The following is a 16898-nucleotide window of genomic DNA, read 5'->3' on the forward strand; positions in this document are numbered from 1 at the left end:
TCACAACACTGGGGATCTTCGTTCACACAGAGCTTTCCTTAAGACACAAGTAAGTGGTTGCTGTAAGCACAGGTCAATAATACTCCACAGAGGTAAGTTACTCACAACACTGCGGATCTTCGTTCACACAGAGCTTTCCTTGAGACACAAGTAAGTGGTTGCTGTAAGCACAGGTCAATAATACTTCACAGAGGTAAGTTACTCACAACACTGGGGATCTTCGTTCACACAGAGCTTTCCTTGAGACACAGGTAAGTGGTTGCTGTAAGCACAGGTCAATAATACTTCACAGAGGTAAGTTACTCACAACACTGGGGATCTTCGTTCACACAGAGCTTCCCTTGAGACACAGGTAAGTGGTTGCTGGAAGCACAGGTCAATAATACTTCACAGAGGTAAGTTACTCACAAAAGTGGGGATCTTCGTTCACACAGAGCTTTCCTTGAGACACAGGTAAGTGGTTGCTGTAAGCACAGGTCAATAATACTTCACAGGGGTAAGTTACTCACAACACTGGGGATCTTCGTTACAGCGTCGGTGCACCGTGTTCCTTCACCCGTCCACTCAACTTCTCGGGCGTCGTAGGGACTGATGGGTCCAGTGGCACGGAGCCGAACGCTTCCCGAACTCCCCCTCTTGTTTCCACGACCGGGGTCCCGAGTTGGGGCGAACTTTCGTTGAGGCTCCGCCACCACGAGCTTCTGTTGGATAGGTCGAACACACACACAACTATGACCCTCAGTCCGCACAGTGCACTTCCAAAAATACTCACTCCTATCCACCACTGGGTTTCACCACTGCCCGCTCTATCGAGGAGTGAAGCTCTCTCTAACACACGGGGCCAAGGCTGAATTTCACTCTCTCCGTAGGACTCGGGCCACAACAGATGTAAACCTCTCACGATTCGTCCGAGGCCGGGCGGTTTGGTCGCTACAAGCACAGCATACACACAGCAAGCACGGCACAACACCAAGTAATAAGTGTAACTCACCCACGACACTTTTGTACACACTTCACGTGATATTAAATATGGACTTAGCCACCAGGCTTCGATTCCCTCGAGAGGATAGCTGGGCAATGTTTTGATCGCCGGTTGAGAGTAGGCTTATAATACTCACAGCCCCGATGTGTTGTTTGTTACTTCTCTGGCTCACCCACGCTTTCTTGTCCCGCAGGGCCACTGATCGATGCGTAGACGGCGCTTCCTATACAAATGTTTCGTCCGTGCTTCCGTCAACCCACGGCTCGCCCACTCTTCCCTCTCCGGTGGGGCCAGGGACCTCAAACACAAGAAAGACACACACCAAGCAACTCCTCTTCGAAATATCACACGATGAACCCAATGGCAGTTACTCACTCTTTGTTGTCAATAGCCTCTTGTATCTATAATCCCGTTGGCTCTGTATCTTGCTCACTCACGAGTGAAAAACTCTCCCAATCTTCCTTCGCTAGCTGTCTCTCCTTCCTTTACTTCCCCGAAGGAACGAACAAGTCAGCACGAGCGTCTGCAAAGCAGCAAAACAACGCACACAAAGTACATACCAAGCACCCCGTTTGATGTCTTCAAAGGTCTTTATATCCTCTACCTCTTCTCCTCATCAGCCTATCAGCAACCGCTGTGTAAATTATCCCCACCTGGGCGAAATCAGGCTTGATTTCGTCTTCGGGGAAACCCCGGAATTCCGGTGTTCAGAGTAAAGCGTCCGGGCGGAACCATCGTCTTCCGCGCTTTTGGTTCCGCCCTTACAAACCGTCACCTGTGACATCCTCCCCCGCCGAAATGGTTCTAGTCCCTAGAACCGCTTCCTGTGTCCCACTCTCCATACCGGATGGGCGACCGTCCCCGATTTTCCCGCTGGGGACGCTGTGGTAGGGGCTCTGGGTCTTCTTCAGCAGGTAAGTCGTTCGGCTCTCCTGGAGCCTCTGGGGCTACCTCGTTCGCTGGACCCTCTACAACAGGTAAGTTCTCGGGCTCCCTTGGGGCCGCCTGGGCCGGTCCCTCTACCGGACCTCTTGGGAAAATAACCCACCCTTCATACCAAGGAGCAGCGGCCACTGGCTCCTTAGGAGCCACCTCTGTGGCTGGTGGGGGGTAGTTTGGACAGGGGCGGATCATGTTCCGATGAACCACCCGATCCGGTCCGGGCTTCCCTTCTGGCCGGATCGTGTATACCGGCTGCCCCGGCCTCTGCTGCCGCTGCACAATGTACGGATCTCTTCAACTTGCCTCCGCCTAGTCGCCGATTGTCCCGGACTAGTACCCTTTCTCCAGGGAGCAAGGGAGCATCCCGCGCCGTCCTATCATACAGCCTCTTGTTCTTCTCCCCGGCTGCCTGGATCCTCTTATTGACCTGTTCGTAGGCAAAGTGGAGACGGTGGTGGTGTCGTCCCACCCACTCGGTCACGCTCCCTTCTCTCTCACCTCCCGATGTCCCCAAGAGGAGATCTGTGGGCAGGCGAATGTGTCTACCAAACATTAAGTACGCGGGGGCATACCCCGTCGTACTGTGTACGCTGTTATTATAGGCTTGAAACAAGTTCGGTAAAGCACTCACCCAATCGTCCTGGCGTCTCTGATCCAGAGTTCCCAACAGGTTCAACAGGGTCTGGTTGAAGCGCTCACATCCTCCGTTTCCTTGGGGGTGGTACGAAGTCGTATGGGTCTTTATACACCCGTACAGCTGGCAATTTTTTAAAATTATCTGGGATTCGAAATTTGGGCCCTGATCCGAGTGCAGGAACTCAGGGCACCCAAATGGTTGAAAGACCGCCCTCCATAGCGCCGTGGCCGTGGTACTCGCTGTCTGGTCGAGGGTGGGGATAGCCCAGGCGTACTTGGTAAACAAGTCGGTCACGACTAGGATGTTCTGGTACCGATCCTTGGGAGGACTCAGGGTCAGATAGTCCATCGCTACAATGTGGAGGGGGGCCTTTGCGTGGATAGGGACCATCTGTGCTCGTGGTTCCTGCCAAGATTTAAACAGAGTACATCGGGGACATGCTTGAATGAACGTACTCACAGAAACCTCCATCCCTGGCCAATAGAAGTGTCGGCGCAGCAACGACATGGTCCGTTCCTGCCCCTGATGTCCCATCTGGTCATGGTATGCCTCCAGCAACGCCCGGACTTGGCTGGCCGGTACCACAATCTGGCTAACCTCTTCATCGGTCCCCGGGTCCCGAATGGTCCTGCACAATACACCTTCTCTCATCTTCAATCTCTCCCACTGTCCCAGTATTTTATGACCCACCTCTGTCTAAGCTTGCCTCTCGGCGGGGGTCGGTCGCCGGGCCTGCCTAAGCCACTCGCTCAGATTCCGCAGCTCCTGATCCTCCTGCTGCCTAGCCTTCCAACGCTGGGGGTCCCATCCCCAACTTACGGGCGCTGCCTCCTGTTGGCTCCCAGGCGCCTCCACTACTCCAACCATCAGCCCTACCTCTCCTTGTTCTTCCTCGAGTGGGGCCGGGCCCCTCGAGTCTTCCCTTGCTGGCAACCGGGAAAGGGCATCTGCGTTGGTGTGCTCACGCCCCGGACGGTACTGCAGCTGGTAGTCGTAGTTGGCTAGCTGGGCCACCCATCGCTGTTCCACCGCTCCCAATCGGGCCGTCTGCAAATGTACCAACGGGTTATTGTCAGTGACCACGGTTACCTTGGCTCCCCAGAGGTAATCCTTAAATTTCTCGCTCAGGGCCCATTTTAGCGCCAGCAGTTCGAGCTTGAAGGAACTGTAGTTCGCAGCATTTCGTTCGGCGGGATGGAGACTCCGGCTGGCATAGGCAATTACCCGTTCTACACCGTCTTGTTTCTGTGCGAGCACCGCTCCCAGGCCCAGGTTGCTGGCATCTGTATAAAGCACAAAGGGTTGGGAGAAGTCAGCATACGCTAAAATCGGGGCTTGTAAAAGTTCTTGCTTCAAGACCCGAAAGGCCGTCTCACACTCTGTGGTCCACTCCACTGTGGGGGATCCCCGCCCCCGTGGTCGCCCTGTCCCGACCAACAGCTGGTTCAAGGGTCTGGCGATCTTAGAAAACCCTTTTATAAATCGCCGGTAGTATCCCACAAAGCCTAGAAATGATCTCACTTGCCTTACAGTCCTGGGAGCCTCCCAATCCCGCACTGCAGATACCTTCCCGGGGTCAACGGCCACTCCAGCCGCACTCACCACGTGTCCCAAGAACTGCACCTTGCGGCGCAGCAAGTGGCACTTTTCCGGTTGCAACTTCAACCCGTACCTCTCCATCTCTCGGAACACCTTCTCCAGGTGTTGCAGGTGAGTCTCGAAGTCTGGGGAATACACGATCACATCATCAAGGTATACTAGCACAGATTCCATTAACTGACCTCCCAAGCATCGTTGCATCAATCTCTGGAAGGTGGCGGGAGCGTTGCAAAGACCGAAGGGCATCCGGTCCCACTCAAAAAGACTGAAAGGCGTGGTGAAGGCGGTCTTCTCTCGGTCCCGTTCCTCAACCGGTACCTGCCAGTACCCGCTGGCCAAATCTAAGGTGGAATACCATGCAGACTTGGTCAGACTTGTCAGCGAGTCCTCAATGCGAGGCAGGGGGAACGCATCTTTCTTGGTCAGTTGGTTCAGCTTCCTATAGTCCACACAGAACCTCCATGCCCCCGTCTTCTTCTGGACCAACACTATAGGTGCCGCCCATGGGCTGCTACTCTCCCGCACAATCCCCTGCTCTAGCATACCTTGTAGGAGGGTCCTAACCTCTGTGTATAAGGTGGGGGGTATCGGCCGATACCGCTCCCGACTCGGTACAGCTTCCCCCGTAGGGATACTGTGTCGTATCACTGTTGTGCACCCATAGTCTTCATCATGGGTGGAAAACCTGTGACATTTGTACCTGAAGTCTAATCTCAGTTCTCATGGTGATTACCACCATGTCGTCCAGCGTCCGTGAATGTGCACAGGAGAGGTCGTGACCTTTGCTGTCAATCTTTCGCAGAGGCAATATCGTAGCCTATGAGGTTTACCCGAGGCGTGATCATTGCTGGTTGAAAACTTTACCCAATACCCCGCCAGGATGACTTGAAATACAGTCAGCTTTGGCAATTTTTGCCAGTCTCTTAAGAGACTTACAAAGTCGTTGGAAAAGAAAGATGTCCCCTTGTTTGGGGGTTGCTCGTAATGAGATCAGGGGAATCGCAGGTTCATCCCAATAGTTGGTGTCACATTCATTTCAAGCTTTGATGAGGCAGTGGACGTTGAAGATATCAAGATTGCGTTTTACAGAGTGTTCTTTACGTCATGTGTGATGATTTTATGGAGAAATGAGCAAATAACAAAAAATTATTTAGCTGGCTTTTCACAGGAAGGATCACGTTTTTGTCACAGGTGCTTTATCTCGTGCAACTGGAGAGTCAGTTCATCATGTTACGCAGACACACCTACACTTACTCTAGCTTAGTAACGCTGCCTCTCTGATGACGTTTTGGAGGACAACTGCTTTTTCCCCAAGAGAAGAGTGTCTCAAGCTGAAGCAAGACTACTCCACTTAAAGAGCTCTTACATACTCTGTTAGAAGACTGAAGCAGGCTCCTGCTCATTTGTGGCATTCTAGTAACATTTACTCTGTCCGCAGACCGGCGAGTAATGAACAGGTCATGATAAAAAAATCCCATCTTTGTCTGCAAGCGTTATAAGACCATAGGAGGCTTGAGACGTGAAGCTCTGGAGCTGAGAAGCTCTGGAGCTGAGACCTGAGCCCGGATAGCTCAGTCGGTAGAGCATCAGACTTTTAATCTGAGGGTCCAGGGTTCAAGTCCCTGTTCGGGCGATGACTGTTCTCATAAGATCCTATATCGGATTTTGTGCCGCTGTGTGAAGAGCTCCGTTTCGCTGGGAATGGCGAGAGTTAAACATATCACCCACCTTACAGCATGTAGTTGTGGCCGTACCCACCAGTGTCTGGACTGCCTCCGAGGTCCTAACGTCTGAACCAGCTCCTAACCAGGTCCGAACACATTCCTAACGAGATCAAAGAATTTCAAACGAGGTCCTAACACAGGTCCGGACAGTGACGTAGTCGTTGTGACGCGGGAGGGGGCGTGGTTATCGCTTTAGCGTGGCGGCCATTTTTTCACCGCATCAACTCAAAACACGGGATAAAGGTTTGGAAAATTAATTAATACTCACAAAAGCAACACTCATAAAACACAAATCAATAAACGATTTCATTTCCCGTCCCGTTAGCATGATATTCAAATTGTATTTCAACGTTCTTATTACGTGGCCGCTTATAATAACCATCATTAATAGATGGTAAATTGATTGTTAATTAATCTTTAATTAACGTTAATTGTCATTTAACTGTTAGCAAACAGTCTTTTTACTGTAAACAAACAATGAAATTATAATTAATAATGTTTACTAATTATAAGTTGTGCTGTAAATTAACAGTTACAGTTATATTCGTCATATAATGTATAAGGTAACATATCGGGTAATGGTTAATAACAATGTGTGCAAATCTTTAAGAAACCATTTTTAAAACATCTTCAACATTACATAGGCGGACCAGATATTCCTAACACTTTGTTAAGGGTTACTAGTAGTTGGTTTGTAAAGTTATGTGTCTATAAACATTATCTGGGTGGTTATTATAAGGTTGCAACAGATTACTAATACCTTGTTAAATAGTTAATAAATACTTTGTAAACCATCTATAAACATTATTTTACCAGAAGGAGGCAGAGGAACATACTTTTAAACATATATTTATTTGTTTATTTGCCATATAAACTGTCGATTTCTTTTTTTAAAGAATTGTCATTTTTTTGATGCTTGCCCCCTGCAGAGCCATTCTACTAAGGATCTGTTTGGGAGAAGCCTTCGGTGCTCCTGTGGGTTCCATAAGGTAGGTGAAACTATTTACTAATTTATTGTTTCTGGTTTGTTTGGTTGTTTTTTCCTCTGGTGGGCTTCAGTGATTTTGCAGTAATGCCTGTTTATAAAGCCTGTTTGCTTTTTGTCTTTTTTCTAATTTTTTCTTTAATTGACATTGTATGAATAAACATTATTTTACATATTGTTCTATTTTTAAAGCTGCATTGTGTAAGAACTTCTCCCATCTAGCTGTAATATTCCAACTGAATATTACTTTCTAGCCCTCCGCCCAATTCCGAGCGTGTTTTCACTCCTACGGTGGCCGTTTCATGCCAAGATTAACATGGCTTCCAGTACTACGACTTTGTCCAGTGTGAGTGTAGTATAACAGTGCGAAAGGTGAAGCGAAAGTATTTCAAAGATGAAGGCGCAACATGTATTCAGCCATTTGAGGGACTCGCCAGTATGTATTCTGAATAGCAGATTCTACACTTACGAGAATACTTTGATTAGTAGGTGGAAGTAATGACACATGAATGAGCACATATTTTTGAAAGAACAAAGGGTTTTTTGCAAAGAATTAACATAATCTAGGTTTAAAGGAAAATTCCGGTGTTTAGCACATTGAGTCTCTTTTCTGGTTTGTTTTGGATGAACTAGAGTGGTGGATACCGAAATTTTGACAATGCCAAATAAAAAACACCACAGAAACTGTATTTCGCTAAGTTACTTGTTTTGCAACATTAACGAAAAAGTGAAAAAGTCAAGACAGGACCAAACTTCAAAATTTCTTTGTCAACCACTCTAGGTCATCCAAAACAAACCAGAAAAGAGACTCAAAGTGCTAAATACCGAAATTTTCCTTTAAGTCATGATAGTCATTGTAGCATCCCTTACGAAAATTAACCATGGTTTTATTGTGGTAAAAGTGTATTAAGTGTGTTTTTTTGGTGTACTGATTACTATCAGCAAAACCATGGTTTTACTACAGTAACCATGTTTTTTTTTTTGTTTTAACTGTAGTAAAACCATTAATTTTCGTAAGGGATGTGGATTTATTTATTGAAAAATATATATATCTGTACAATTCTGGAGAAAACTAGTAGTGTAGGATTCTTTATTAGTGTATGGCCCTCTTTTTGTACTCCTCCCCAGCCAGCAGATCTGTCATCAGGTGCTGGGTCCAGTGAGGCAGGAGTAGTTGAGACGGAGGCAGGGCAAGTCCAAGTCAGCATGGAGGTAGGGAGAGGAGGCATGGAGACATGTAGAGGAGACACAGAGGCAGGGAGAGTTCAAGACAACACAGAGGCAGCAAGTGGAGACACAGAGGCAGGAGGAGTCGGAGACCACACAGAGGCAGGGAGAGGAGACACAGAGGCAGGGGCATCAGTGGCAGGACAGAAAGTGCAGTGCTACAAGTGCAACCAGCTTGTGGAGGGAGACAAATTTTCAGAGCACCTGTCTGACCACCATGTGGAGGAGATGTGTGACACCTGTGGGGCCAAGGTGCAGGGTACTCTTGGTCTTTTGAATCACATCCAAACGGCTCACCATACAGCATTTATTGTGCCATCACCGCAAAAGCCACCCCCGAAAAACTACAAAAGCACTACCACCACAAAAGTTCTACCATCAAAGACAACGCCATCTCTGCTCCCTCCTTCAAGTAGCTCTGCCACACCACACCACACTGCAACTCCACCAACTTCAATCAATTGGAAAGGTTTTCTTCCTGAGCAGTTTCGGAGAGTAGTCCAGGAAGCAGATCAGGTGTGGATTTCCAAATGCCTATATGAGCCTACAGGCCAGCTGAAACAAAAAATCCAAGCCTGCTGGTTTCACCCCCCACTGAAGCCCAAACCATCTCCTCCTGAGCCTGGGTGGTACTACCGGCAGAGGATGTTCATCTGGGCACCAATGAGGATGTGGGGAATTCTTTTAAAATGCCCAAAATGTTCCCGGAAAATGAACAGCTCCGGGATCTACAGAAAGATAAGGGAGGTAATTGATGTGGATAGCCGCTACTACCTAGTGGGAGGGGACTATCCACGTTGCAGCAAGTGCTCTCAGCCGGTCTGCCCATGGAGCCAGGATATGCTCTCCCAGGTGGATGTGGCACACAGGAGCATGTTCCCCGCTGTCCTCACAACACAGCTGGCTCTGGACAGGAAATGCATGACTTTCCTGAAGCCTAGGACCATTGGTAACAGTTCCTCCTACTTCCAGTCTGCAATAGAGGAAGCGCACAGCGAGGAGTGGGCTCGGCAGACCATCCGCTACCTCTCAGACTGTGAGCGTCATAGTAAGATGGCTACCTTCGTACCCTCTGCAGCTGTATATCTTCCTCCACCACCCTTCAGGCCCCTTCCACTTGCTCAATGGTTTGAGACGGTCCATTCCAATGAAATCCTCAGCCATGTGGATGAAATGAAGGGAGTGATCACTTCTACCTATGGTAGAATTCTTAAAATGGATTCAACAAAGAAGGTTAGGGTTTCAACAGTAAAAAAGTATATAAAATAAAATATGTATAATTACAACAAAACAGGAAATTGGTTTACTTCTTGTGTTTGTTTTACAGATCACCAAAAAGCTGGCTGGCGAGATCGGGGACAGTGCTGCATGGATGACAAACATCGGCAACGAGTTTGGCCAGGTGTTGAACTCTGTTCTGACGACGGGTGAAGGTGCAGGGTTGGAAGAGTTGTGCCAAGGCATCGTCACTCGGTACAAGAATGCGGGCCAAGCTGAACCTGAGGTCATCTATGTCGACCGGGATTGCTGCAGCCAGTCAGGTGGGTGAAAATTTCTCTCTCTCTCTCTCTCTCTCTCTCTCTCTCTCTCTCTCTCTCACGCACACACACACACACACACACACACACACACAGTACAGGTGTTGTGGTCTATGTTATTATGAATCGTTGTTTTTTACAGGTGTGTCTTCAGTGGCTAAGCTCTTTCACCCATGGAGGTCTGCAGTGCGCTTAGACAGCTTCCATTTCATGAGACGCTTTAACTGCGGCCTCACTACAGAACACCACCCTCTCTATGGCACCTTTTGTGCCAAGCTTTCCTCCTGCGTTTTTGAATGGGACCAGGAGGATGTGCAACGCCTGAAGGAGGCCAAGAGAGCAGAGTGGAAGAGCAGCCACAGCGGACATACTCCCACTGAAGAACAGCTCATGGCCACTATCAGCCCAGGGGAATTAAAGAGACACTGCAGGAGGAGAACGCGTGGAGTGGAGGAGATGCGGAGCATGATTTCAGGGCTGCTGGAATCAGTATGGGAGCTGACAGACACCACAGGGCTGCGTCTGGTGAGCCATGACAGCATGCGCCACGTGTGGAAAGTGCAGCAGAAGCACCTGGAGTGCCTCCAAGACCCTGCAGGTGTTGCACTGTACACAAAGGTGGGGACACTCCAAAAGGGCGGCAAAGAGCTGGACATCCTTAGGTGTGGTAGGGGGTCCTCCTCCCTGGAGAGTTTTCACCGACATCAGTGTGCTTTTATTCCAGGTACATTTGCATCAAGACATACTGTATTGTATATCTGTTTTAATTGTTATTTTCTGTTATGAGAGAGAATGTGTTGTAATTATTCAAAATAACACAATTACCACTGCCGGGTATTCATATGTATTACCTTTACAATAATGGTTCACTGAACAGAGTATTTTGTTTCTTAGGCTGGAGGTGCAATGCTGTACATATGCAAATGTACATGCTCGAGGGGGCATCAAGATGGAACATGGGTCGGGCTAAGGAGGCAGTAGATGTGGAGGGGGCCTCGTCCCTAAGAAGCTTTGATGTTCGCTTGATTTCCCACCTTAACAACTTAAGCCAGCGCGTCCATGGTTGTGATCTGGTGCCAGAGATCACCCCACCTGGGAAACCTACTGGTAAGAGAGATCTTAGAGCAACACTGGTTTACCAGAGTATTACATCCTCTCCTCCTCTTTTTCTTAAGCACCCCCCTACTCAGAGGACATGCATTTCTTGGCTGTGAAAAACATGCTATTTATGTAGGATAAGGATGTGCGTACACTACTGTTCAAAAGTTTAGGCTCACTTGACTAAAATGTTATGATCTTCAAAATCATTTAATCTGAAGGGGTATGGTTAAATGCTTGAAATTACTTTTACTTTACTGATTAATTTCTGTTACTAGAAAAGTAACATTTTATTTTAGAATGATGACTTACATTGAATATTGAAAAAAGCAGCCAATAAGATTAAATGTGAACTCCTATACTCTTTAAAATTGAAAATTTTGAAAACATGACACGCGTATTTTGCAATTTCTAGGCAAAGGGTGACTGCACTCAGACGATAAATTATAACAAATGATACCATGGTCTTTTTAAATACTCGATTCTGATTGGCTGGAAGGTGTGCATTAAAACTGTTTAATGCACAGGTAGTTCCAGTCAGTTTAATTACAGTTAGAAATTAATCCACTACTATAAACATTGGTAACCATAGTAACACAGTTACACTTGCAGAGAGAGCGAGCAAGACATAAGTTCGTCTCTCTTTAAAGTGCGCAGGTTTTATTTCAGCACTACTTTATTTAAAGCGGATGGAGTGTGAGCCTTAACTTAAGAAAATGACCGTCATTTTTACCCGTCTGTTAAAAAATGTACACTGTAAACATTTATTACAGCTTTAACTTGGCAAATAACCAAGGTATAAGCGGGATAATCCACCGCTAGCCATGCATTAAAGGGTTTTAATGCTACGCGTCGGGTGGTTCTTCGTCGTGCATTAAAACCCTTTAATGCATGGCTAGCCGTGGATTATCCCTTACATATATATATAATATATTTTACTGAGTTTTGATTTATTTTGGATGCTTTTAATCACCAGCATATTTCTCACAGTTACATTTGTGTTATGCCATAGTGAATGTATGTCCTTTCTTCATTTTGTGTTTACACTGGTTACAGGTGAGCGTATAGCAGTGGAATATTTATTGGCCCAGACCAACAGAGGTGACCTGCTGGCTCCATCACAGGTCTCCGAAATCCCCTCGCAGGTGCTTGAGGAGGAGGAGGATGAACCAGATGACACCATCAGCATGCCTGACATTGTCTTCCATTCAGCTGAGATAGGGGCTGGTGATCCTCCAAGTGCTGTGGAGGGTGACACTGAACCCGGACCCCTCATCACAGAGGTCAGAAACACTTTCTGTAACACCTTACTCAAAAACGCAATATTTAACTTATTTAACTTATTTTAAGTAAATGTGGTTACATTTTAATAAGGTAAATAAATATAAAATCAGCATTGCTCACATATTACCATGCCTGATATTGTCTGCCAGTCAGCTGAGATAGGGGCTGGTGATCCTCCAAGTGCTGTGGAGGGTGACACTGAACCAGGACCCCTCATCACAGAGGTCAGAAACACTTTCTGCAACACCTTACTCAAAAACGCAATATTTAACTTATTTAACTTATGTTAAGTAAATGTGGTTACATTTTAATAAGGTAAATAAATATAAAATCAGCATTGCTCACATATTAGAAACAAGAGTGTACATTAATTTGCTTGTTTTTTTCTTTTTCTCACTTATCACTTTTCAGACCAGCCAATGTGACTCGAGGGGCGTTGTGGGATGGGAGGCAGTTGATGCCCTTGCAGCCTACCTAGTTGACTTGAATCGCACCATCACCGCCTTGTCAGCCAAGGAGGCGGCATACATAGTCAACCTGTACACAGCTCTCCATGCCATGGACAAAAAACCTTTAAGGTACAACATAGTCATTATTTTGTACACCAAAATTAAACATACATTCCATGGAATGAATGAAGCATATGGATGTCTCTTTCACTGTTTAGGTACACCCAGAAGGCTAAGAAAAAAGCACATGCATCAGGAGGACCATGGAGAGCACCCAGGAAGCCGAGTGGCTCTGCTCCTGGACAGCAGGCGGCAGAGAGGTGCTTGATCACAATTTGCTATTATTTTGGTTTAATACAAATCATTAAGAGACAGCACGAGTCACTGTGAAAAGTATTTTTTGAGTGTAAATTATTTTATTGCAATCCCTATTGACATTGTAACTTAGTTCTTCATCACTTTACATCCTTGTTCACAGTCCAGAAAATATCATCCTTCTCTCCCACAGACTATACATGATTCACGGCCAAGCAGCCCAGGACCCCGGAATACATAGGGTCAGTGACTGTGTTTGCCTCAGACTTGCAAAAGAGTTTGAGCAGTCATGCAACAGGCCAAAGGACGCAAAGGGGAAAACCATGCCCATCCCTCAGTCCATTGTCAGCGTCTACAGCCACATCAAACAGCTGCTGGAGGACAGCATGGTTGTCCTGAACCAGACGAATCTGAGTCTGGTGCCGGTTAACAACACCACAGTATCTTCATGGTATGTGTTATTTCATTTACCTTTCCCATACAGTCAAGACAGTATATGAAGAGTTTCGTTACAAAACGAGATAAATCCCTTTTTTTAACATTTTTGTCAAAACATGTTTATTATTATGTTATCATGTTATTATTTTGTTTTATGGTGCTACTTAGCTGTATTTTTTAAGTTATGAAGGTTTAAATGAAAACAAACCAACTGCAGTTGAATTGATATTAATTGGAATGCACAACCAAAAAATGAGATTTCTGAAAAATAAAAAAAATGGAGTTATCTCGTTTTGCAACGAGATTTAACATGAAGAAAAACCATCCACCTGCATGCTTGTTAGAAAATATGTAATAACCTTAGAGAGGGAGGATAGGCTTTTATACATGTATAAAATAATGAATGTATGTCTTGTAGGCTGCTTAGGAGGGATAAGAGGAAGGACAGGAACATGCAGCTGCAAGGCACTGCACTTCCCAAACAGCTGTACCTGGCCAAGGAGCCTCTTCCTGCAGTGAACACACTTCCAGCTGCCCCTGTGCAACATGCACATGAACCTATGACATTTGAGGAGCCTGAAAACCATGAGGGGGAAGCTTTCCCCCGCCAGCGCACACTAGCGGTAAGCAAGCCTGTGTTCTCTCCACCATCTCCACCTCCCCAGTTCCCTCCACAATTTGGGCCAGCGCCTCCATTCCAGCAAACTCCTCAGTTGCAGCATGCGCCTCCATTTCCACATGCTTCTCCATTTCTGCATGCTCCTCCATATCCCCATGCACCTCCCTATACACATGCACCTCCATATCCCCATTCACCTCCATATCCCCATGCTCCTCCATATCCGCATGCTCCTCCATATCCGCATGCTCCTCCATTTCCGCATGCTCCTCCATATCCACAAGCTTCTCCATTGCAGCAAGCTCCTACAGAGTGCCTTCCATCCCAGCCAAGGCAACGTGCCTGGAGGCTGAAGAAAGCTGCCCAGGAGGATGAGGAGCTAGTGTCAAGGGGGGAACCGCCACGGAAGAGGCTAACAAAAGAAAACTATCACTACACCTGCAAGTTGTGTGGCCAGGAAAAAATAAAACAACTGGACACACCCAGCTGAAGGGGCGGTGGTACTGTCCAGCCTCAGGACTGACCCTGGATGACTGGAAGGAGAGTGTTTAGTTTCTGTCACCATTACATGTCTTTCTCTATGTTGTTTGTCTGTTATAATAAAGTTTAATCATTTTATTGGAGCCAAGAACAGCCTTCACGTTTTTATTTCATTTCCTCTTAATACCAGCACAGTGAGTGTACTCCGTTGAATGTAATTGTTAAAACTAAAGCCAGATTTACTTGCAGAATCAATTTACATTTATTCACAAAACCCAACACTCTATCCTCAATTTGGAATATGTTTTATTCACTTGTGCTGCACAAATGTAGTCTCTCAAATAAATGAGTTTACCAAAAAAAAGGAGGGGGAAACATGATGGGGGAATTATTAACATTTACAGTTATACACTGTTAATACTGTTGTAGCTTTAAATGTAGCATGTGACATTTTGAGTTAATTATTTGAATATTAATTAGTTGACATCACAAAATATGTTTATTTACAAGAGAATTTGCTTTAAATGCATTAATGTGCATTATTGCATAATCACAGGGTTATTACTATGGTGATTTATATGCAGAGGCAGACATTACTTCAGTACTTTGAGTAAATTTCCCAAGGATCTGTGCTTTATCAGAGTGTTTGTCTTGGGAAAAAATATACTTTACTAAAAAATGTTCACTACGTTCTAAAGCATAGAATCATACTGTGTATTCCTTTTATATTGCATATTAAACTTGATTTAATACCTAATTACATAAAAAATTGTGTACTTTTACTTTCTTGAGTAAAAGTACAAAAATACTTTTTACTTAAGTAAAAGAATACTAAATGTTAAATGTACTTAAATATTAAATATAAACCAAAAACGTGAAATTATGAAATGTAGTGGACTAAAAATTATGATAATATGCTTTGGAATGTATTTTTTCCAAAGAAAAACACTAATAAAATACGAATACTTGAAAATTTACTTTTATGTAGAAAGTAAAAATACTAATGTAGTGTCCGCCTCTGTTTATATGGAAAAGAGTTAAAAAAATGACTACGTTACCCACAATGCATTGCATGTGTACTTCCGGAATGCACTACGAGACTAAAGAACAACCGAAAATGCAAGCGACATTGCCATACCATAGGTTCGAATCCCGCAAAAGACATGAAAATTAAAGTGATGATAAACCTTGCAATAAGTATAGAACTGTGTGTAAACAATGTTGAAAAAATATAGTGTACGTTTTCCTCCTCTTTTCTCCTTTTCTTTTTCTCTCTTTCCCCCCTCTTTCCTCTCTCTTTTCTTCTTCCCCCCCCCCCCACGGGCAGTCCCTTTTGCCCCATTTTTGGCCGAGTGGTTAAGGCGATGGACTAGAAATCCATTGGGGTCTCCCCGCGCAGGTTCGAATCCTGCCGACTACGTCTGTGGGCGTTTTTCCTTTGGCTTTCGGACTCGATGATGGATTGGACTTTAAGAGGCATTTCGTTTAAGGTTTGCCGATGAACGTAAACAAAAAGTTGATTGAGACTTAGGAAAATCAATGCCAAGCGCCTTCCGGCCGACACACTAAGGCAGACCTGCAGGCCGCGTTCTGGTGGAGCCTGGTGGCATGCCGTGATCGTATAGTGGTTAGTACTCTGCGTTGTGGCCGCAGCAACCCCGGTTCGAATCCGGATCACGGCAGTCCATTCAGGAAGATGGGTGGCTTACCGTTTGTGATCAGCTGCTCAACCCATTCTGTAAAAACGTAACCTCTTCTTACAAGTTCTTTTCGGCACACACCAAGCCCAGATGGTTCACCCCGACGACTCGTTGTGGCCGTCTTCTTAAGGCGATTGACTCGAAAGCCGTTGGGGTCTCCCCACGCACGTTCAAACCCTGCCGACTACGAGCGTTTGCTTCCCGGACGTTCTCTTGTTGGACGTTACAGCTCACGAGGCGTTGTATTTCTGAAGCTCAGGTTGTTACCGTGGGATATGCGAAGGGAAAACTAAGCAGCCTTTTGTAGTTTCTCCTGTGTGTGTTAAACAAGCAGCCCTGTTGTGGAGTGATGCGCTTCCATTGTCATTTTGACCATATACAGCGCGTACAACATGAGACCAAAGAAGAGCTGGAACAGGTCGTCGTTTAGAACGGATGTGCATTGTGGCTAATCCTGTTGATCCTTACCTGAGCCATGTTCTGAGAGGTTAAGGATTAAGGCCCCACCCCTTTCTTTTCACAATTTCCATAATTCCCTGCCCCAGATTGTTGTCCTTATTTAATTTAAACATGTTTTTGCACTTATGCTTTTCTTAATAGAAAGCGAAAAATAAATAAACTTCTCGTAAAGATATCTTACCTGCCGAAAAGGCACAACATACAGCAAAGCAGTACCTTCTTCTTCGTCTTCTTTTTCTTCTTCTTCTCTGTTTAATGGCGGGTAGCACCAACTTTAAGGTGCATTATTGCCACCTACTGTGTTGGAGTGTGAAGCAGAGTTTTCCCCACAAAAAAAACCCTACATTCTCTTAGTCAATCCTGTTATCTTTAAATAATGAAATAAACTCTCCAAACCGTAACAGATTATATTTTCAGGGTTC

At 45.7% G+C, this 16898-nt stretch overlaps 1 protein-coding gene and 3 non-coding genes across 4 annotated transcripts; all 4 read left to right on the forward strand.

Annotated features, from left to right (window-relative positions):
• The first annotated feature begins 4897 nt into the window (after positions 1 to 4897).
• Positions 4898 to 14327, forward strand: LOC135747327 (uncharacterized). Its single transcript, XM_065265942.2, has 11 exons — positions 4898 to 4932; positions 5844 to 5970; positions 7998 to 9329; positions 9424 to 9637; positions 9777 to 10358; positions 10529 to 10741; positions 11789 to 12015; positions 12428 to 12594; positions 12684 to 12785; positions 12974 to 13231; positions 13637 to 14327. The coding sequence occupies exons 1-11, from the start codon at positions 4898 to 4900 to the stop codon at positions 14325 to 14327; spliced, it is 3948 nt and encodes a 1315-aa protein (XP_065122014.2).
• LOC135747401 (U4 spliceosomal RNA) lies at positions 4951 to 5091 on the forward strand. Its single transcript, XR_010531905.1, has one exon. It is a non-coding gene; the product is annotated as a U4 spliceosomal RNA (small nuclear RNA).
• On the forward strand, positions 5721 to 5793 carry trnak-uuu (transfer RNA lysine (anticodon UUU)). Its single transcript has one exon. It is a non-coding gene; the product is annotated as a tRNA-Lys (tRNA).
• Positions 14328 to 15652: 1325 nt separating the features above from the next.
• trnas-aga (transfer RNA serine (anticodon AGA)) lies at positions 15653 to 15737 on the forward strand. Its single transcript has one exon. It is a non-coding gene; the product is annotated as a tRNA-Ser (tRNA).
• Positions 15738 to 16898: the final 1161 nt, after the last annotated feature.

This window comes from Paramisgurnus dabryanus, chromosome 14, assembly GCF_030506205.2.
Source record: "Paramisgurnus dabryanus chromosome 14, PD_genome_1.1, whole genome shotgun sequence".
In the NCBI taxonomy this organism is placed as follows: domain Eukaryota; kingdom Metazoa; phylum Chordata; class Actinopteri; order Cypriniformes; family Cobitidae; genus Paramisgurnus; species Paramisgurnus dabryanus.